Source organism: Protopterus annectens, chromosome 1.part2, assembly GCF_019279795.1.
Source record: "Protopterus annectens isolate FY-2018-M chromosome 1.part2, PAN1.0, whole genome shotgun sequence".
NCBI lineage: Eukaryota > Metazoa > Chordata > Ceratodontiformes > Protopteridae > Protopterus > Protopterus annectens.
The window spans coordinates 166,359,938-166,383,660 of record NC_056727.1 but is presented as its reverse complement, the minus strand read 5'-3'; the positions used below and the strand labels follow the sequence as shown (position 1 = coordinate 166,383,660).

At 41.4% G+C, this 23,723-nt stretch overlaps 1 protein-coding gene across 1 annotated transcript in view; it reads right to left on the bottom strand.

Annotated features, from left to right (window-relative positions):
* Positions 1-23,723, bottom strand: part of PPP2R5A (protein phosphatase 2 regulatory subunit B'alpha) — a gene marked incomplete in the record, with an annotated part of 2,279,188 nt that overhangs the window by 470,772 nt on the left and 1,784,693 nt on the right. Inside the window, 1 exon segment of the mRNA XM_044055395.1 lies at positions 8,531-8,650. Coding sequence (XP_043911330.1) covers positions 8,531-8,650 — 120 coding nt within the window.

The window sequence follows — 23,723 nt, the reverse complement described above, 5'->3', positions numbered from 1 at the left end:
GTGTTTGTATCCAAGTTGGCACCCAGGAAGGTTATTTTCTGAGAAGGTGTTAGCTTTGATTTCTCCTTGTTGATGGTGTATCCCAGAGAAAGCAGTAACCGTGTCACATATGCCAGATGTTTCAGAAGTATGTGTTTGCTGTCCGCTTGGATCAGGCAGTCGTCCAGATAAGGGTAAATTTGTATCCCTTGAAGTCTGCAGTATGCAATCACTGATGCCAGGCACTTGGTGAATACTCTGGGCAGTAGATAAGCCAAAGGGCAATACAGAGAATTGATAGTGGTTTGAACCTGCAAGAAATCTGAGGTATCTTCTGCAACTTTGTCTGATTGGGACATGCAGGTATGCCTCCTTGAGGTCCAATGTTACCAGCCAAAACCCCTTGCCCAGCATGGGAAGGAGTTGCTGTAATGTGAGCATCTTGAATTTTGGTACGAGAAGAAATGTGTTTAGGATGGATAAGTCCAGAATGGGTCTCCAGTCGGTTCCTTTTCTTGGCACCAGGAAAAGCCTTGAATAAAAACCTTGTGCTTGTTGGTGCGTAGGTACCTTTTGAATAGCCCTCATGTTTAGGAGCTTTGTAATTTGCAGTTGTGCCTCTACCCTTTGATTTTGTGGTAAATTTGGCATGCCTCTCATTTTTGGGAGAGTGTGAAAATGGAATTTGTAGCCTCTGTTTATAATGTCCAGAATCCATTTGTCTGTTGTGACAATATGCCAATTTTTTGCAAATAGTAACTGAAGTCCACGTGAGGCAAAATGACACAACAGCAAAGAACAGCAAAAATAGCGTATACTAATTTATTATCCGCTTTTGTACCAAACTTCATCAGAATAAATACACATGACAAAACCTTCTCTTAAATACTGCAATAAAACCATGTGATTAATTAACCAATTAAATAATTAAACTAACAAACACTAAAAAAAAAAATATATATATATGTAACTTAACATTTTTAAAAAGAACAACAAAAAACATCTATTAATTTAACCTTTTATAAATCATACCTAAAAGTGAGAATATATTAAATTTCCTTCTTTGTTAATATTTAATTTACGTTGCTTTAAAAAACACTTAATATTAATAGTCTCGTTAAGACCTGGGGCTGTGTCAGATTTTAATTTTATTTGCCAATATGTTTCCCTTTGCAGAAGGTAATTTTTGAAATCGCCATCTCTCATATCCTTCTGACCTACCTCAAGTATAGAGAATAGGAATTATGGACAATTCAAAGAATGCTTAAATAAGGCGTTCTTTTCATCTTTAGATTTAATGGCATATAAATGTTCCCTAATTCTTATTTTGAGCTCCCTGGTGGTCATCCCTATGTAGAATGCAGTACAAGTGGAACATAAAGCGATATAAATAACTCCACTAGTGTTACAATTTACGTAACCTGGTACCTCCAGGGTCCTACTAAAAGTGCTAACTGAAATATAGGGACCTGTAGAAATAAAACGACAAATATTGCATTGATTACAAATATGCATACCCCTCTTGTGGGACCCCAGTTTAGGAATCTTATTCTGATGAATTTCCAAAATCCGTTTTAAATTAAGACCATTCTTTTGGACAAAAATAGGCCTTTCTCCTACAGCATAAAAAATGTCCTTATTGCCCTTAATGATGCCCCAGTTTTTCCTAATAATATTTTGAATGTCCTGACAATCCGAACTCATCTCAAGTGAACAAATTAAATTTGCGTTCATTTTATTTTCAACAGCATTCTCAGGGGAAAAAACCACTTCGTCATTTTTAAGATTTAACAGTGGGAAGTATTTACTCTCCCTTTTGGACCAGATGTCTGCCTTGGCTCTATCAAGGATAGTTTGGTCATATCCCAAGGGGCTACGATTTTTTAAGTGCCCCAATGGCGTGCAAGCTGGTGATGCCTTTTTTACTACATTGACTGCCTTCTTTAATGATGCGGTTTTTAAAGTTACTTTTTGATAACAATGTTTCTAAAAAGGAACTACTTAAAAAAGAAATTACGGATCTCGAAACATTCTTTAAGCAGAATTTGGGTGAGGTAAAGTTTACTGATTTCTTTAGTTCCGTTTCTAAAGAAACGGAACAGTCTTCGTTAGATAACATCAATAGGAAGCACTCAAAATTATTACGAGATCTTGACTCGTACAAAAATAATTCTGCTTATGTTAATTTTGGCGTTCCTAATAAATCCTTTAAACCTGTCAACTTTAAGGATCCTGTTATTAGAAATGTAGGTGGGGGGCCTTTACTTAAAACTGCTGGGCAAGGAGGCAATAAATATTTCTTAAACTATTCTTCAGCAGTGGCGGGGGATAATGACCGCTCCAGATCTAAAACCTATGAAAGGACGGCAACTAAGTTACCTTTTGATAATAACATTTCCAACGAAGTTGGTGAAGTTGAAGGTAATCCTTCAACAGATGTCGAAAACTTTCCTTTATTGCCTGCTGCGGAGACTACTATTAAGAGCAACAGTAATGCCACTGCAGTTGGGGCAGGTTTGGTGAACTCTGTTCCTTTACAAACATCAGGCTCCTATTCTAATCGGAGAAACCAAGCCGTAACCAAAACGGTTTCCACCAGGAGCCGGACTTTTTTGAGTTCCCAGTCATCAGGGGAGGAGACGTAGAAGCAAGCAACGATCATTTCTGTATTATTAACTTGACTGATCATGTTTTTAGTAAAGTGGAACTGGATGTTCTGAAACTAGGTTTAAATTTTATTCCTCATTCTAGGGCCAACTATGTGAGAACTGTTGTTGATATCAAAAAATTTTCTCGAAAGTTAAACTTACATTATCTATTGCATGATTTACCCACAACAGAACGTACTTTTGTTAAACCTTCAGTGTTTTGTCCCAAATTACATCACACTTTAAAAGTGTTCGAAGAAATATGCATTCAGGAGGTTGGTAGTTTGCTGAGAGATTACCCTAGTTCCCCGGGCAATATAACAAGGGATGAAAGGCAGGCTTTAAGTAATTTAAAATCTATGACTGGTGAATTTCGCTTTATGAAAAGCGATAAGGGGAACAACATAGTCATTATGAAAAAGGAGTCTTATGTCAAGGGTATGTTAGATCTTTTAGCAAACAGGGATGAATATGAAATTGTTCCACTTTTTAAAATCAAGAGTTGTTTTCGTTTGGTCCAAGCTTATCTATATGATGCTCTCATGAATGGGGAAATGAGCTTTGAATTATACGAATTTTGTTATATTGAACATCCTAGGATAGGGGTGCTTTTTGGGATCCCTAAGGTTCATAAGTCAACTTTAAACCCTCCATTCCGGCCCATAGTTTCGGCTCCCCATTCAGTTACTGAAGGAGTGTCTTTGTTTCTTGATGCAATTTTGGGACCTGTTGTTTCCATACAACCTTCCTTTATTTGGGACTCCTGGCATTTTCTTAAGAAAATAAACCAGTTTGTTAAGACCTGTGGTTTTAATCCTAGTACACAGATTATGTTCACTTTTGATGTTGTTTCCCTCTTTACCTGTATTCCCCATCAAGAGGGAGTTGAAGCCATTCGGTATTTTCTAACCTCTAATTGTTCCAATTTCACCAATGATATGGTTTCTCTTCTGTGCAGGTTATTAGAAGTCACTTTGGAAAATAATTTTTTCCTTTTTGGGAAAACCTATTACCGGCAAAAGAGGGGGGTAGCTATGGGCTCCTCAGCAGCCCCAGCATTTGCTAATTTGGTTATGGCCTGGTGGGAGAAACAATTTTTTCCCACCTTGGCCGACAAATATAATATTCAGTTTTACTGTCGATTTATGGATGATTTATTTTTCATAATCGACGGTGACACTAGTACTGTTAATGAATTTTACATTGACATTAATTTATTCTCGGATTATTTAAAGTTCACCAAGGGTACAGTAGGGTTGAATGTTAATTTTTTGGACATTACACTTAAATGGGATTTTGATGAAAATAGACTTCACAGTTGCATTTATCGAAAAAGGACATTTAACAATGGTTATTTACATTATAAAAGTGGGCACCCCAAGTATATAACTAATAGCATCCCCAGGGGGCAATTCATACGAGCAAGCCGCATGACCTCTAAGGATGCGGATTTGTACAAGGAATTTGCTTTTATTACTTCTTTATTTATCAAAAGGGGATATGACCAAACTATCCTTGATAGAGCCAAGGCAGACATCTGGTCCAAAAGGGAGAGTAAATACTTCCCACTGTTAAATCTTAAAAATGACGAAGTGGTTTTTTCCCCTGAGAATGCTGTTGAAAATAAAATGAACGCAAATTTAATTTGTTCACTTGAGATGAGTTCGGATTGTCAGGACATTCAAAATATTATTAGGAAAAACTGGGGCATCATTAAGGGCAATAAGGACATTTTTTATGCTGTAGGAGAAAAGCCTATTTTTGTCCAAAAGAATGGTCTTAATTTAAAACGGATTTTGGAAATTCATCAGAATAAGATTCCTAAACTGGGGTCCCACAAGAGGGGTATGCATATTTGTAATCAATGCAATATTTGTCGTTTTATTTCTACAGGTCCCTATATTTCAGTTAGCACTTTTAGTAGGACCCTGGAGGTACCAGGTTACGTAAATTGTAACACTAGTGGAGTTATTTATATCGCTTTATGTTCCACTTGTACTGCATTCTACATAGGGATGACCACCAGGGAGCTCAAAATAAGAATTAGGGAACATTTATATGCCATTAAATCTAAAGATGAAAAGAACGCCTTATTTAAGCATTCTTTGAATTGTCCATCTTTTAGTAAATTCCTATTCTCTATACTTGAGGTAGGTCAGAAGGATATGAGAGATGGCGATTTCAAAAATTACCTTCTGCAAAGGGAAACATACTGGCAAATAAAATTAAAACCTGACACAGCCCCAGGTCTTAACGAGACTATTAATATTAAGTGTTTTTTAAAGCAACGTAAATTAAATATTAACAAAGAAGGAAATTTAATATATTCTCACTTTTAGGTATGATTTATAAAAGGTTAAATTAATAGATGTTTTTTGTTGTTCTTTTTAAAAATGTTAAGTTACATATATATATATATATTTTTAGTGTTTGTTAGTTTAATTATTTAATTGGTTAATTAATCACATGGTTTTATTGCAGTATTTAAGAGAAGGTTTTGTCATGTGTATTTATTCTGATGAAGTTTGGTACGAAAGCGGAAAATAAATTAGTATACGCTATTTTTGCTGTTCTTTGCTGTTGTGTCATTTTGCCTCACGTGGACTTCAGTTATTCTTTAGTTTGGAGTTTTATTTTGGTTTTATTTTTTGCAAATAGTGCTAGTTTCCCTCCCAAAGGTGCTGCCAGTTGAATTTTGCTTGACATGGAAATGAGGGAGTCATTGAGTTTGCTTCCTGTACTGTTGTGCACTGTCGTCACCACCTCTTGGTGCCGGAGATTGCCATTGTCTGCCTCTATAGGACCCTTGTGATTGTCCTCTGCCCCTTCCGTGTCTGTATCTGCCTCTTTGGGGCTTGTCAGTGGCTGGAAAGGACCAGTTTTTTGAGGGCCAATTCCTGCTAAATCGTGGAGGTTGGACCTGTAAGAAAGCTTTGACAGTTTGCATAGATTTCGCTTTTTCTTCCATTTTACGTAATATATCCTCAGCATTAGCACCAAAAAGAACATCCTTATGTAAAGGTGCATCAAGAATCTTAGCTTTCACATGATCTGGCAGATTTTGTTCCCTAAGCCATGCATGTCTGCGAATGACTGATCCGGTAGCGGCCGCTCTGCTGGAGGCCTCTAGGGCATCATAACCACATTGTAAAGTGTGCTTACCCACTTGCTCTGCACTATGCATCATATCCTGTAACTCTTTTATATCTGGTTGTTCAGGTTGCGACATTTTTGTCTTTAATTGTGATAACAGGAATTGTTGATATTTAATCATATGAAACTGGCAGTTTAAGGCCCTCATGGCTAGGGTGGCCGAGGTATAAACCTTCTTACCCCACCTTTCTAGAGATCTAGATTCCCTTTCAGCAGGAAGTGGATTCTTGGCAGTGGAGGCCTTAATTCCTTTAGGGCCTTGAGAAATAGTTTCAGGGTCTGCATTATGGCCTTTGTAGAGGAATTGATGAGAATTAGGTACTCTGTAATATCTATCAGGCTTAACTGGTGCAGGAGGCAGTGAATCAGGATTAAAGCAAGCCTCCAAGTAAACATCATCCAGTACCTCCAAAACAGGAGGAATAGCCAAAGGCCTATGCTGAGGTAACCAGAGAAATTCCCTAAGCCTTTTCTTGGAGTCTGAAAAGTCTTGGCCTTCCCAGTGGAAGTGCTCCCTCAAGGTGTGCAAGGTTTCCCCAAAAGAAAAATCCTCAGGGGGGGATACAGAAGGAATAGACTGCTCTGCATCCGAATCCTCAAAAGGGGAATAAGAGTGCTCTTCAGCATCAGAATGCTCTGATAAAATGGATCCTTGGTCAGAAGGAGGAGATTCCTCCTCCACTCTGGGTCTCTTGTCCGGAGGGGTCTGGGAGCCTCTGATAAGAGTGATAAGATCCTCAGCCATTTTAAGCATGTGTTTCTTAGGCATGGGTCCAGGTGATGGGCCTTGTGTAGCCGGCCTAGTATGATGCCTGGCTGCTTTGGATTTAGTGAAGGCTTTAACAGAGAAGGAGGATGAAGGCCTAAATACACCATGGGTGGATGTAGATCTGTCCACATTAGTAGACTCGACATAAGCAGGGGCTTCGGTTGTAGTCTGGGAAAGGGCCGAAGAACCAGCTGTCTCGGGTACAGAAGACCCCGCCGAGGGAGTGTCGTCGGTAGTCAGGGACTGCAAAGGCGTCTCACTGAGAACCGGACCACGTGGAGCCTGTTTTGGCGTGATGTCGGTGGAGACCGCGGTCCTCGCCTGGCGGTCCTTTTCTTTGCGTTTTTTGGGCAAAGCGGTAGTCGGAGTATCCGACGACATTTTATAATAAAACGCTTTACCAAAAAAGTGTTGGGCGAACTCCGCCCGACGCTTGATAGTGCGTTTATTGAAGGTAGCGCAAAAGCGACAGCCGAGGCGTGGTCTGGGCCCAAACAAGGTATGCAAAGGGAATGGAAATCCTTATGCGGTATTTGCTTCCCACAAGAAATACAATTATTAACTTTTTCTGACATCGGTCTGAGGCAAGAAAAGATTCCCCAACGGTTCCCCAACGGGGTACTTAGCTTTAATGAAGACTTCGGTTCCAAATATTTTTCGTAATTCAGGAGCTGGCCGACCGGCACTTGTGAACTGCTTCTGCTTCGGGCACCGCGCGGCAAAAAAGACTGAAGAAGATGGCGTCGGCTGTGTCTTATATACTCTAGCCTTCCTGACGTCAGAAGAGTACGCGACAACAACCGACGCCGGACCAAGACTTTGGAATTCGGCCGACCGAGGGACCGCCTGACGGCTGAAAACCCATATGTGATTACTGCAGCTGTAATGCATGATGAACATCAGTGAAACACGAAGAACATCTGCAAGAACTGGTGCAATTCTTCACTGTTAAAAATACTACTTTGTCACCAAGAGATGGGCTAACCTGCAAGTTCACTGTTAAGTGAGGCCAATAAACTCTCAAACTTTCATAACAAGAGCAGATGATGATCCAATACAGGTTAACAGTTTGAACTGCTGAGGCTCAAATGCCCTATCCAGGAACACAGAGACTGAATGACAGAAAATCTAGACTTATATGTCAAGTCCAAGATTGCCTTACTTAAGAGAAAAAGGGAATATTCCAAGAAATGGTTATCTTGGAGTTGGTATACATAAGTTCAGGAGGTGAGGGCTTATGACTTGCTCCCTTCCAAAAACAAGTTTAAAAGAGAATGTCTATATCCTATATTTGCTCATCTCTTGTACTTTAGCCCCCCCCCCAATTTTGTGACTAAGCAATGAGAGTCCCGACATTTCAAAAGAAGCCCTAATGATGTCACATCTATATTAGTAAACTTAAAATACATCATTAGCTCTGAAAGGATCAAAGCTATAGGAAATGGTGAGATTCTTTACTAAAACAAGTAATCTGGAAACAGGAAAGAAGCCAATTTCATACTCAAGATAATAGTTAAGAGGCTGACAAAAAACAAATAACGGAATGGGGATAGTCACATCCCCTCTCTGAACGTGGCATGCATAAGAAATCTACAACAGGAGAATTATAAACTGTCTCTGTACATCTAGCACTGGATAACCTTAACACTTATCCTTCTGATATTAAAATTAACTGCTAGCAAAATCACGACGGTCATCGTAAAAACACTTCTTCCTTGAAAACGTTGAAGCACATTCCTTATCACTCCCTTTCACATGAAGAAAAGGTATCAGAACCCAAGCTAACAGCAAGCTGGCACACTTTTATTATCAATTATTATAACCCAACCTTTTTAAGGTAGTTCTAGCTAAGGAAGAAAAACATGCCAGTTTGGCAAGAAACAGGAAATGTCTGCAGAAAGAAAAAAATGTTCTTTTTAGTATAGGTTTTTACTAAATGAAAAGTAAAAAAATAAAATAAAATAAATTCTTGTGAACAAACCTGAAAATGAGGACTGGATACACATTTAGATATTTGACGGAACAACGGTTCATGAATCTTTTTAAACTGAGATGGCTCTATCACATCCAATATTTCTTCTATTTCACCTAAAAACATAACCTACAACAAAAATTTCAAAAAGTTTGTCATTTTCTTTGCAGTATATTATGAACATAAAAAAACTGTTCTAAAAATAAGCACAAAACTATATATTACATAAGGAATGAAAGGAATCAAAGGCATTTATATCTAACAAACATCTCTACATGAAAAACTCTTCAATTACTCAGAAAAATCTAACTTCATTTAACACTTGCACTGCATGACCCCTTGAATACTTGTGGTTTCCAATTTATCATAACGTCACTCATGAGGAAGTTTATATAATAAAACAATTTTTTGTTACATTTTCCTGTTTAATCAAACTGACTTCATACAGTTTTCTGCTTGTAAATTAACAGTTTCTTAGCAGCTGACCATGGTATTAAACAAAAAGGCAGACAATTAAAAATATAAGAAAATATGAGAAGAGGAAGCTGAAACTACTAGGACTAAAGATAACGGTACACAGGCAGCTCAGCACACAAACTTTCCCAAGCCCAGTCCCATTACATCAGCTCATTCTACTGTGTACAGCCAGATAAGATGTGAAGGCCCACCCCTTTAGCTTCTCAACCTTGAATCATCATCTGTCTTCTCACATTGTCTACTAAAAAAAAAAAACAACTGTGCCTCTTCCTACTTCAGTTTGCTGCTTGTGCTCGAGTCCAACTGCATTTATTTTGCCACATTTACTACTGCCTGTCAGCAGCCTTATCAAATTGATGGTAGTATTCTATTGAATTGCTGCTTTATTTGGGCTGTCTTTTAATGTTGTGATTGTGAGCTACTATTTTAAAGCAATTTACTGACTGATTACATTGCTATCTACTGCAATTCCTTACTGTTTAACTGCATTTCATCACTGTTTAACTGTATTTTTCATACTCTTGAGTTCTGTTCTTTTGACTGTAAGTGGTTAATCTGCACTTCTTTATGATTTTTTTACTGTGTTCTTAACCTCAGATTGAGTAGCATAGTCTAGATACAGGTTTACTACATCCAGAGCTTCAGCTGCATGTTTTTTAACCCTTTTTGAGGTATTCTAGCTACAAATTTTCCCTGAGTAGCACTTGTGTGATCACCTAGTAGTACTACTCTTAAACCTTCCGCCCTTTAACCATCTTAGCTCTCTCTGGCCTCTCTCCCTCAGTTTCTGACAAATATGGATGTACAATTTCCTACGTTTTCTCCTGCCAGTCTGGTTGATATGGGCATCCTGAGACAGTGTAGCAACTGCCTCATATACACGGACAACCTTCTACTACTACCTAGGAACACAATTTGTGAGAGATGCAATTACATCAGGCACCTAGTGTCATTGCTCTCCTCCCCTATAAGCCAGTTTATCTGGCACTGAGAAGGTTGTCAACATGAACACCACACCTCAAATACCAGCCACACCTAGAGTCTATATCAGAACATCGAAGTTTTAAAACTTCGACTGTTCTAATATCGACCTGTTTAAGTCGAACACTAAAAATAGCCAAGCTGCAGAACATCAAATTCTTTCCTAGGGAAAGAATTTGGTTGGCCGGTTCTGTGGCTTCGCTATTTTCAGCACTGTGGTGGAGATTTACGGGTCTGGTACAGTGCGATTGTGTGGTTGTTAGGATTAGGGCCCGGGTTAGGTGAGTTAGGGTTAGGGCGTGGGTTAGGTGAGTTAAGGTTAGGGTTTGGGTTAAGGCAAGTGGCTAGATAGTAGTGTATATATAGTTTAGTGTAGGGTTAGTTGTAGGATTATAAGTGTATGTGTGTATATTGATGTTTCTTAGGTGTGCTTGTATTGTGTGTATGCGTTTCGGCATAGCAAATTTTTTCCCCACGGAAAAAATTTGCTGTTCTGAATGTTCAATAATATGTGGTTTAGATATTTTAGGTTCGATGAAATAGTGTTCACTATTTTCATCTTTCGATAACGTGATATAAACGCCACACCTACACAACACCCCCCCACATATGCGGAGATCCTCAGCAAAAACATACCCAAACAAAACAGACCTCTGAGGCAAAAAGACACGTGAATGCCACTGCCCACCACACCACACATAGTCCATACACCTGTGTCTCACAGTCACTAAGGCCTAAACATAAACCCAAAATATTAGTCATAGGAAACTCTGTTGTGAGACACACAGATGTGCCCCTCAACAGGCTGGATAAGGAGAAAGTCACGGCTAGTTGTTTGTCGGGAGCCAGAATCTGCCATATCATGCACTCAAGTCTCTCAATAGGTACTGTTATGACTCTGTCATAGTCCATGTTGGCGTGAATGACTTGAGACATACCTCCCTGGACTATATGAAGACAGACATGATTGAGCTCGCAGAATGCGTGTCCCAGTCAAGTATGTTCCTAGCCTTAAGCAGCATTCTACCATCACCCAGAATGATGCCTCAATACAAACAGAAAATGACTGACTAACAATTGGCTTAGTTTCTGGTGTTATTCCAGGGGGATGCATGACTGACAAACCACGATGCTTTGCCAGAGATGGCCTGCATCTGTCTCCCTTGGATTTCAGGCTCCTGGCAAAGGCTCTTGCCTCCCCCACAGTGCCTTTTTAAGGCAATGCCATAAGGTCAAAACTACCAACATGAAAATTTCATCAAAATGTAAATTAAAGGTCATGCTGCTAAATGCTAGGAGTCTAAATATGAAACTGCACTCATTGCAAGCATTCTTAACCCTGGAAGATGCTGACATTTGTGTAGTCACAGAAACCTGGTTCAAAGCTGTGGAGAGCACCCCATCCATATCAGGTTACTCATCTTATCATACAGTCAGACCCCAAACCGTGGGCAACAAAGCAAAAGTAGGTGGAGTTGCAATATATATATAAAAGACATACACACCTCCAGGCTGGTCAAACAGTATGATGCACAGGAAATACCCAAGGTGCAGTTAACAACTGACAAGACCCCTATTCAAATCATAGCTAACAACAGGCCTCCAACTTTCACTCAAGATCTCCACTCCTCCTACCTACACCACTTCATATCTACCAAGATTCAACCCTTTACCCTGATCCTGGGTGACTAACTATCCAACCATAGATTGGAAGAAATACTCATGTCAAAACACAAATGCCCAGAGATTCCTCAATTTCGTCACTGCATATGCCATGGACCAGTTGGTCGATACCCCCACAAGAAGTGAAAAAATCTTGGACTTGGTATTAATCAACATGAATAACCACTGCAGCATCCCTACAGTGTCATCATCCATGGTAAGTTCTTACCACAAACGGGTCACTTTTGAAGTCTCCATCTCCTCTGACCCCCCCCCCAGCTAGGGTCAAAGAAAAATAAATTCTCCAAAGCTGATTACAACCTCCTGAGGGAAGGTATAAACAGCTTCACAGCCCCTTCCGCCTCCATGGGAACTGGCACATATGTCCAAACCTACACCAAAGCACTATATGAGCATTTATTTAGCTGCATGGAATCAGGAATACCAGACATGATGAAATCCTCCTACTAAAGAAAGAGTAAAACTGTCTAGGGAACATCTGCAATAAAAAAACTCTATAATAAAAGGAAAAAATTGCTAGAAAAAAGCCTCATAATATTCAATGTTCTTTTTCATTTACTTGCTTTCTCTTAAAACTTGTTACTCAATCAATCTAAGGTATTTAATAGTCTTTCCACCATGCAAGAATGACAAAAAGCACATTAATGTTTCCTTTATCATGCTTTTTAACCATGCTATTTATTTTTACATTGCAGTGCCTTCATTTCTTAAAACTGGACAAGATGAAAGAGAGAAGGGAGAAAGAAAAGAACAGCAGCACCCGTTTACAATTCCCATTATACTTAAAAATAACTGAAAAAATGTACCTTATATAGCATGTAAAGAAAACCACAACACCAAATTAGTGGTATTTAAGAAAAAAATATTTACTTACAGTTAACTTTCTCCCTTCTCTTTCCCTCCCCAAAAGCACTTTTCTAAACATTAATAGCGAAGTAGGGCATATGCTTTGCAGTCCACCACAAGTCAAACAAATTCTGAAAAAGTCCAAAACTTACAGATTTTCTTGTTCTGTCATATTTCACAAATATAATTATTGCATTTGTCATATTTCACAAATATAATTATTGCATTGCAATCCCATATTAAGTTACTGGTTTTATTAATGTTCATCTCTGAAATCCTGTCTCTGCTTCATTTCCAATGCACTCTCAATTCTTCTAGTCAACTCTCATGCTCCCTTCCTTCTCTCCAACATTTTTCGTTGAAAATTTTAAAAAGGTTTCACAGGAAAGTACAGTTGTGTACACTTACCATAAATGTAGATGTTCCAGTGTATTCACTGTTGCAGTCATTACATTTGTGTAATCTGCTTGCAGGTTGCCCTCAGTCTGCCTGATCAACAAAGTATTGGGTCCTGCATTGGTTGCTGTCCCTTGTTCCATGACGTCAGGTCGTCAGAGGTATAAAACATGCAGCTGACGCCATTACATCAGTTTTTCTTGCCCCAGATGTCAGGTGCCCCCCCCCCCAACAGGGAGCAAATAAACATAAAAAACACAAAGGTATACCTGCAACAAAAAGCAAATACACCAAAAAGGCATTCAAGCATAGTAAAGGAAAGTAGAGGTATAGTCAGAAGAAGTTAGGGGGCTGGAAGGAGGGTAACCAGGACTCCAAACAGTGAATACACTCGAACATCTACATTTATGGTAAGTGTACACAACTGTACTATGTTCTTCGTGTTTCACTGTTGCAGTCATTACATTTAGGTAGATTCCCAAAGCTATGGTTGGGACGAGGAGTTTATATAGCATTAGGGCCAGCTATAAGGCCCTGGCAAGACAGCAGTGGCAAAGCCAACTCTGGATTTAGAGAAAATTGGCAAATGATAACACCTGGTGAAAGTATGTACAGAACTCCAGGTAGCAGCTTGTAGGATGTCCCTGGTAGGAACACCTCTGAGAAAGGCTGAAGAAGTAGATGCAGCTCTGGTGGAGTGAGATCTGATCCCCTGGGCGATAGGTTTTCCATTGTGCTTATAGCAGAAATGAATGCAATGGCTTATCCATTTAGAAATAGTTTGTTTTGAAATAGCCTTCCCCTCTGCCCCTGCAGAAAATGCTACCAGAAGTTGTTTGGATTTTCTTTGAGGTTTAGTCCTGTCCAAGTAGAATCTAAGTTGTCTGTGCACATCCAAGGAATGTAGAATCCACCCCCCTTTGTTCTGTGGATTGGGAAAGAAGGTTGGCATATGAATGGACTGATTAAGAGCCACACTGGATACCACCTTGGGAATGAAGGATGGATTGGTCCTGAGTGACACCCTGTCCGCATGAAAGATGATGAAAGGCTCCACTGCCATAAGGGCCTGTAATTCAGTTATCCTTCTAGCTGAAGTGATTGCTAAAAGGAAAGCTGTTTTCCAAGAAAGAAATTTTAAGTCTGCAGTAGCAGCTGACTCGAAATGAGGTACAGTGAGTTTCTCCAACACAAAGTTAAGGTCCCAGGCAAGGGTTGGAGCTCTCCTGGGTGGTCTCAAATTTTTGCCCCTCTGAGGTACTGCTTGAGCAGAGGATGAGAGAAGAGGGGAGGTTTTGTGTTATAATGAGCTGGCTTAACATACAAGGCCATGTCAAACCCAGCTAGTACTAACCTATGAACCTATGAACCTATGAAATGGCTGAGGCATGGATTTTAATGGAGGAAAAAGATAGGCCCTTGTGAAGCATCTCAGTTAAGTATTGCAAAATCTGAGGTAAATTGGGCGCTGCTGTGCTCATCCCTTGAGATTGGTTCCAGGCACAGAATCTTTTCCATTTTTCAGCATAAGATTTTCTAGTACTAGGCCTCCTTGCCTCTAAGAGGACATCCACCACAGGTTTGCTGAAGGATGATAAGGGAGAGTTTAAGTAATTAGCCAGGCTGCAAGGTTCAATGTTTAAAGCTGAGGGTGCAGAATCTGGTTCTCCTGCTGAGACAGCAGGGAGGGGGTCTGAGGCAGGTGCCATGGTGATAACTGCGACACACTGCGCAGGAGGAGGTACCAGTGTTGGCACGGCCAGTCTGGAACAATCAAAATCATCCTTGGTTTGTCCTGTTTGACTTTTAGTAAACTTTGGAGAGCAGAGGCAGTGGGGGGAAGGCATAGACTGATAGGTTTTTCCAGCTGAAAGACAGAGCATCCACTTTCCAGGCTTGTTTGTGGGCAGTCCTTGTGCAAAACTTGTCCAATTGGTAGTTCTGGGGGGAGGCAAATAGGTCTATGTCTGGGCTTCCCCATTTGCTTGTCAACATGTTGAAAATCCTTGGTTCCAGTTTCCACTCTTGTGGGTCCATGAGGTTTCTGCTTAATCCGTCTGCCAGTGTATTTAATTTCCCTGGCAGGAATTGAGTAGGTGCACTTGGTACCTCAAGGCTGTGTTTCACAATGCCATGGCTAGTCTGCAGAGGGGGTATGAATGTGTACCCCCCCTGCTTGTTTATGTACCACATAACTGTGGTGTTGTCCGTCTTTACCATTAGTTGTCCTGGAAGAATGTAGATCCTTGAAAGCTGTCAGAGCATTCTGTAGAGCTAACATTTCTTTTTGATTGATATGTAGGTGCATTTGACTTGGGTTCCATTTGCCCTGAATGCACTTCCCTGCCAGGTGAGCCCCCCCATGCATAGTCTGATGCATCTGTTGTCAAGGTTTGGGTGGCAGGGGGTAGTGTGAATGGTAGTCCCTTGTTTTGGTGGCAGGTCTCTGCCCACTAGAGGAACTCTAGGCGTAGGCAAGGTATAATAGGAATCATTATTTCTAGGCTGTGAGTATGTTGACTTCATAGGCTTTTTAGATACCACTGTAGTTTCCTCATATGCAGTCTTGCATATGGAATTAGAAGAATGCAGGAGGCCATGAACCCTAAGGCTTGCAGTATTTGTCTTGCAGATAGCAGGGTTTTTGTGGCCACTTGTTTGAAATAGGTTATCAAATGAATTTGCTTTTCTGGCGTGAGGTAAGCCATCTGGGAAGTTGTATTCAAGCTTGCTCCCAGGAAAATAATTTATTGACAGGGTACCAGTTCTGATTTCTTTTCGTTTATGGTGTACCCCAAACAAGTTAGAACCCTTTTTACAAACGCCAGATGATTCAAAAGTATGCCCTGGCTTTCTGCCTGAATTAGACAATCATCCAGATATGGGTATATTGAATACTTCTTTGCCTGCAAAATGCAATAACTGGAGCCAGGCACTTTGTGAATACCCTGGGCCCAGTAGACAAGGCAAAGGGCAGTGCAGAGAACTGATAATGCATGTAGCCTGCTTTGAAGCGTAGGTATCTTCTGCAAGATTCCCCGATTTGGATGTGCAGGTATGATTCTTTTAAGTCTAATGTTGCCAACCAGGCATCTTTGCCTAGCATATGAAGTAATTGGTGAAGAGTCAGCACCTTGAATTTTGGAATCTCCAGAAAGGTGTTTAGAGTAGACAGGTCCAGGATTGGAAGCCATGATTTGTCTTTTCTGGGTACCAGGAAAAGTCTGGAGTAGAAACCTTGTCCATTTTCCTCTTCTGGAACCAGTTGAATAGCCCTCATACTTAAAAGAGAAAGTACTTGTTTTTGAGCGTCTGCTCACTGATTTGGGGGCAGGTCCAGCCACCCATTTGATGTTGGCAACGTATGGAAATTAAATCTGTATCCCTGGGACACTATATTTAAAACGCATTTGTCCTGGGTTATGAGTTCCCAGTTCTTTGCATGAAGAGCAATCTTTCCCCCCAAAGGGGCGGTCAGAAGATAAGTGCTTGGAAATTTTAAAAGGAAGTCATTGAGACTGTTTACCATAGGGGGGTGTCTTGTTATTCCCAGATTTGGAAGTGGAGGCCCCCCACTGCTTAGCTCGGACAGTCCCCTGGGACTGAAACCTGGGGTTTTTGCTGTGTCTGGGTTTGGTTTGAGAAGACCTGGAAGGGGCTGGAAAGGACCAATTCTTAGTAGGCCAGTGTCTACTAAATCTAGGAGGTTGCACTTGTAAAAAATCTTTAACAGTTTGCATAGATTTAGCTTTATCTTCCATCTTTTTAAGAACTTCTTCAGCCTTGTTGCCAATCAGGTGGTCCTGATTTAAAATTGGCATCCAACAATTTAGCTTTAACATGATCCGGCAAAGATTGCTCCTTAAGCCAAGCATGCCTTCTAAGCACAGACCCAGTAACAGCAACCCTGTAAGAGGCCTCTAAAGAATCAAAACCACATTGCAAAGCATGTTTTCCAACTTGTTCAGCAGAATGCATTAAGTCCTGTAAATCTTTATTTTCCACACGGTCAGGAATCAACATAATTTTCTGTTTAAGCAGTCCAATGACATGTTGCTGATATTTTACCATATGAAAATGGCAGTTTAAAGGTCTGATTGCCAAGGCTGCTGAAGTATAAACCTTTTTATCCCATCTATCCAGCGCCCTGGAGTCTCTATCAGAAGGGGTAGGATTTTTAGCAGTAGAAGCCTTAATGCCTTTGGGCCCCTGAGAAATGGTCTCTGGATCTGCAATAGGATTTTTGAAAAGGAATTTGTGGGATTCAGGAACCCTGTAGTATCTGTCAGGTTTACTAGGAGCAGGAGGCAGGGAATCAGGGGCCAAACTGGATTCCGAGAAACCATCATCAACAATGTTTAGTACAGGAGGAATAGCCAAAGGCCTATGCTGAGGTAGAAGAAGGAAATCCCTAAGCCTCTTTTTGAATCAGAAAATTCCAGGCTTTCCCAGTGAAAATGCTCCCTTAAAGTATGTAAGGTTTCCCCAAAAGAAAAATCCTCAGGAGGGGAAGCAGAGGTAATAGAATCCTCTGCATCAGAATCCTCATAAGTAGGTATGGACAAATCCAGGTCATCAGAATAATCAGAAGAAACCTCTTAGAGGGGGGGGGGGGGTTGACTACACCTGGTTAGAGTTATTAGATCTTCAGCCATTTTTATCATTTGTTTTTTAGACATAGGGGCCTGAGCATGTGGCCTGGGCGTCGGTTTTTTAGACATGGATCGAGATTTAGACCTTAGTAATGAAGGAGGCGTCGATTTAATATGCAAGTCTGTAGGCCTGAATACATCCTTAGAAGTCGGTGCCTGCACAGCGGCTCCGGACCCATCCAAGGTAGAGACATCCGCGGGTTCCATAGTTGAAGCATCTCGTGGCATACCAGACTCTGAATGGGTCTCAGTAGAGGCCTGCGAATCAAAAGTAGCGGGTATCACAGGCTGCAAAAGTGCCTCACTGAGTACCAGCGAACTGGCAACTGGCTTAGGAGAAGCGTCATCAGCAGTTTTGGACCTCGGCAGCCTGTCTCTGTCTTTATCTTTACATTTTTTCGGAATCCCAGTAGTTGGTTGGCTAAACGACTACATTTCTGGATAATTAAACAGAGAACCGAAATATTTAGAGGCAAAAATATACCAACGACAGATAGTGCGCTGATTAAATAAAGCACAAAACCGAAAGCAAGGTATGTCGTGGTCAGGGCCTAGGCAAGGAATACAGTACGAATGAAAATCTTTGAGGTATTTGCTTTCCACAAGTAATGCACTTATTAACTTTTACTGACATCGGAAACGAGCAAGAAAAAGTTTCCCCAACGGGGTAACTTAGCTTTAAGTTGAAGACTTCGGTTCTGAAACTCGAAAACGAAAATTTCAGGAGTCGGCCGACCGGCACTTGCACTGCTTCTGCTTCGGGAACTGGACAGCAAGAAAGACTGATGTAATGGAGTCGGCTGCATGTTTTATACCCCTGACGTCATGGAAGAAGGGACTGCAACCGACGCAGGACCCAATACTTTGTTAATCAGGCTGAATGAGGGCAACCTGCAAGCAGATTACCCAAATGTAATGACTGCAACAGTGAAACACGCAGAACATCTGCTTGAGCAGTGGATGAGAAAAGAGGGGTGGTTCTGTGCTGAAATGGCTGAGGAGTGAATTTTGATGGAGGAAAAGGAAAGGTCCTTGTGAAGCATCTCACTCAAGTATTGAAGAATCTGAGGTAAACTGGGCACTGCTGTGGCCATCCCTTGAGTTTGGTTCCAGGCACAGAATCCTTTCCATTTTTCAGCATAAGATTTTCTAGCACCAGGCCTCCTTGCCTCCAACATGACATCCAACACTTGTTTACTGAGGGATAGTAACGGAGAGATTAGGTAATTAGCTAGGCTGCCAGGTTCAGGGTTTGAAACTGGGGGTGCAGAATCTGACTCTCCTGCTGTGACAGCAGGGTAGGGGTCTGAGGTGCCATGGGGCTAGCAGTGACACACTGCGCAAGAGGGGGTACCAGTGTTGGCGTGGCCAGTCTGGTGCAATCAGTATCATCCTTGATTTGTCCTGTTTGATCTTTAGTAGTACTTTGGAGAGGAGAGGCAGAGAAGAAAAGGCATAAACTGATAGATTTTTCCAGCTGAAGGGCAGAGCATCCACTTTCCAAGCTTGTTTGTGGGGAGTACTTGTGCAGAATATGTCCAATTGGTAGTTCTGGGGGGAGGCAAACAGGTCTATATCTGGGCTCCCCCATTTGTTTATCAACATGTTGAAAGTATTTGGTTCCAGTTTCCACTTGTGTGGGTCCATGAGATTTCTGCTTAGTTCGTCTGCCAGTGTATTTAGTTTTCCTGGCAGGAAATGAGCCTGTAGATGCACTTGGTAGTTCAAGGCTGTGTTCCACAGACCCATGACTAGTCTGCAGAGGGGGTAAGAATGGGTACCCCTCCTGCTTGTTTATGTACCACATAACAGTGGTTTTGTCCATCTTTACCATTAATTGTCCTGGAAGAATATGGTCCTTGAAGGCTGTCAGAGCATTCTGTACAGCTAACATTTATTTTTGATTGATACGCAGGTGCATTTGACTTGGGTTTCATTTGCCCTGAATGCACTTACCTGACAGATGAGCCCCCCCCCCCCACCCATGCATAGTCTGATGCATCTGTTGTTAGGGTTTGGGCGGCAGGGGGTAGAGTGAGTGGTAGTCCCTTGTTTTGGTGGCAGGCCTCTGCCCACCAAAGGAATTCTAACCATAGATCATTGCTTCTAGATCCTGAGAATGTTGACACTATAGGCTTTTTAGATACCATTGTAGTTTCCTCATATGCAGTCTTGCATATGGAATTAGTAGAATGCAGGAGGCCACGAACCCCAAGGCCTGCAGTATTTGCCTTGCAGATAGCAGGGTTTTTGTGGCCACTAGTTTGAAGTAAGTTGTCAAATGAATTTGTTGCTCTGGCATGAGGAAAGCCATCCAGGAAGTTGAGTTCAAGCTTGATCCCAGGAGTATAATTTGTTGACAGGGTACCAGATGTAATTTATTTTCATTTATGGTGTACCCCAGACAAGTTAGCACCTTTTGTACAAATGCCAGATGATTCAAAAGTATGTCCTGGCTTTCTGCCTGAATTAGACAATCATCCAGGTATGGGTACAGTTGAATATTTCTTTGCCTACAAAATGCAATGACTGGAGCTAGGCACTTTGTAAATACCCTGGGCTCAGCAGATAAGCCAAAGGATAGTGCACAGAACTGATAGTGCATGTAGCCTACTTTGAAGCATAGGTATCTGCTGCAAGATTCCCTGATTGGGATGTGCAGGTAGGCTTCCTTTAAATCCAGTGTTGCCAACCAGGCATCTTTGCCTAGCATAGGAAGCAACTGGTGAAGAGTTAGCATCTTGAGTTTTGGAATCACCAAAAAGGTGTTTAAGACAGAAAGGTACAGGATAGGACGCCATGAGTTGTCTTTTCTGGGTATCAGGAAAAGTCTTGAGTAGAAACCTTGTCCCTTTTCCCCTTCTGGTACAGTTTGGATAGCCTTTATGCTTAAGAGAGAGAGTACTTGCTTATGAGCCTCTGCCCACTGATTTGGGGGTAGATCTAGCCAACCGTTTGGGGTTGGTAACATGTGGAAGTGAAATCTGTATCTTTGGGAAATTATATTTAAAACCCATTTGTCCTGGGTAAGGAGTTCCCAGTTTTTTGCCTGCAGAGCAATCTTTCCCCCTAAAGGAGCAGTCAGTTGAGAAGTGCTTGGAAGTTTTAAAGTTAAGTTACTGCGACAGTTTACTATAGGGGGAGTCTTACTACTCTCTGATTTGGAAGTGGGAGCCCCCCACTGCTTAGTCCTGTGTGTAACCTGGGACTGAAGCCTGGGTGTTCTGCTGGTTCTGGGTTTGGACTGAGAAGGCCTGGAAGAGGCACGATAGGACCAATTCTTAGAGGGCCAATGCCTACTAAATCTTGGAGGCTGTACTTGTAGGAAATCCAACAGTTTGCATATATTTAGCTTTTTCCTCCATCTTTTTAAGAACTTCTGCTTTGTTCCCAAAAAGGCAGTCCTGATTTAAGGGAGCATCCAACAATTTAGCTTTAACATGATCTGGCAAGGATTGTTCCTTAAGCCAAGCATGCTTTCTAAGTACAGACACAGTGACAGCAGCCCTGCAAGATGCCTCTAGTGAATCAAAAGCATATTGCAAAGTATGTTTTCCAACCTGTTCAGCAGAATGCTTTAAATCATGTAAATCCTTATTTTCAGCACAGTCGGAAATCAACATCATTTTCTGTTTAAGCAATCCAATAATATGCTGTTGATACCTTAACATATTAAACTGACAATTTAAGGCCCTAATGGCCAAGGTTGCAGAAGTGTATACCTTCTTACCCCATCTATGCAGTGCCCTGGAGTCTCTATCAGAGGGGGTAGGATTTTTGGCAGTAGTAGCCTTAATGCCCTTGGGTCCCTGTGAAATGGTCTCAGGATCCGCAGTAGGATTTTTAAAAAAGGAACTTGTGAGAGTCAGGAACCCTGTAATATCCATCAGGTTTTCTGTGAGCAGGAGGTAAAGAGTCAGTAGCCAAGCTAGATTCCGAAAAGGCATCATCAATAATGTCTAGTACAGGAGGGATAGCTAAAGGCCTGTGCTGGGGCAGGAGTAAGAAATCCCTAAGCCTCTTTTTAGAATCAGAGTAATCCTGGCTTTCCCAATGAAAATGCTCCCTAAGAGTACGCAAGGTTTCACCAAAACAGAAATTCTCTGGGGGGGGGGGGGGGGGGTTAGAGGGAATAGAGTCCTCTGCATCAGAATCCTCATAGGAAGATAAGGGTAAATCCTGGTCATCAGAGGAAACAAATTTCAGAATCCTGGTCAGAAGTATCATAAGCAAATTCAGTCCTAGGTCTCTTAGAGGGGGAAGGTTGGCTTCCCCTGATTAAAGTAATAAGGTCTTCAGCCATTCTTATCATTTGTTTTTTTAGGCAGGGAGGCCTGACCATGCGGTCTGGGCATCGGTTTTCTAGGCATGGTTTGAGATTTAGGCCTTGAAGAAGAAGATGGCGTTGGTTTAATATGCAAGTCAGTAGGCTTGAATACATTCTTAGAAGCTGGTGCCTGCACAGCGGCTCCAGACAAATCCAAGGTAGAGACATCCGCAGGTTCCACAGATGAAGCATCTCGCGTCATACCGGACTCCGAATGGGTCTCAGTAGAGGCTTGCGAATCTGAAGTAGCGGGTATCAGGGGCTGCGAAAGTGCCTCACTGAGTACCGTCAAACTGGCTTAGGAGAAGCATTGTCGGCAGCTTTGGACCTAGGCGGCCTGCCTCTGTCTTTATCTTTGTATTTTTTTGGAATGTCGGTAGTCGGATGGCTAACCGAAGATATATCTGGATAACTGAAAAGAGTACTAAAATATTTAGAAGCGTAAATATACAGACGACAAATAGTTTGCTGCTTAAATAAGGCACTAAACCGACAGCGAGGTACGTTGTGGTCAGGGCCTAGGCAAGGACTACTGTACGAATGAAAATCTGTATGAGGTATTTGCTTTCCACAAGAAATACAATTATTGACTTTTACTGACATCTGTTCAGAGCAAGAAAATTTTTCCCCAACAGGGCACTTAACTTTAGTTGAAGACAAAATTTTCAGGAGTCGGTCAGCCGGCAATTGCGAACTGCTTCTGCTTCGGGCACCGCACGGCAAGAAAGACTGATGTAAAGGCGCCGGCTGCATGCTTTATACCCCTGACTACCTGGCGTCACGGAAGAGGAATTAGCAACCGACGCAGGACTTAAGGACTTTGATAATCAGGCCTACTGAGGGTTACTCCAAGCAGATAACCCAAATGTGATGACTGCAACAGTGAAACACGAAGAACATCATCGATTAGATGGTCTCGGCCATATGAATTTCGATGTTTTAAAATGTCGAGCTTGTAAAGTGAATTCCTCTCCACATATCTTATTCTTCTTTCATTGCTTGCACTGAAAAAATGCCTCAGGCTATCACCATCATTTTCTGCATGTACTGACCAAAAAAAAATTGGCATTTTTTCTATCATTAATTTATTCTATCATGTTTTGCCACTTCTTGACTGTCTATGACATACTTAAGACTATTACATAACATTTTTATGTTTTCTCTCTATGCTTACCCTTCCCACATCCTTGAGGCACTGCTCAGCTTTATGAAGTTGTTTGTGAAAAAAGAAGTTATGTACTCACCATAACGTTCCATCTGAGTAGGTAAACTTCATTTGTCAGCAACCTGTGGGTATCGGATCCATATTGGATCCGAGCCGGCAGCTTCAAACAGCTAAGATCCAAGCTCCAAGCTCCTCCCCCTTGCCCATAATCTCCTGCTATCCCTTCCTGACTTCAGATAGAGTTTGCTTAGCAACACAGAGCATTACAACACAAAGGATCACCTGCACATCCTAACCTAGAGTTATCCGGGAACGAAGGGCAAGGAATCCTTTTAGTACAGGCTTATAGGTTAGGGAGATGGAGGGGGGTCGGATGCTGACAAATGAAGTTTACCTACTCAGATGGAACGTTATGGTGAGTACATAACTCCTTTATCTGAAGTAGTTAACTTCATTTGTCCATCAACCTGTGGGACAGAGTCCCCAGCTACCCAATCCTTGGGAGGTCCTCATGGAAGGATATTCCGGAGCGCTGCAGAGCTGAAGGATGCTCTACCTCTGGAAATTATATCCAACTTGTAATGGTTAATGAAAGTATAAGATGATGCCCAAGTGGCTGCTGAATAAATGTCATCCAATGATACTCTGGACCAAAAGGCAGCAGAGGTGGAAATC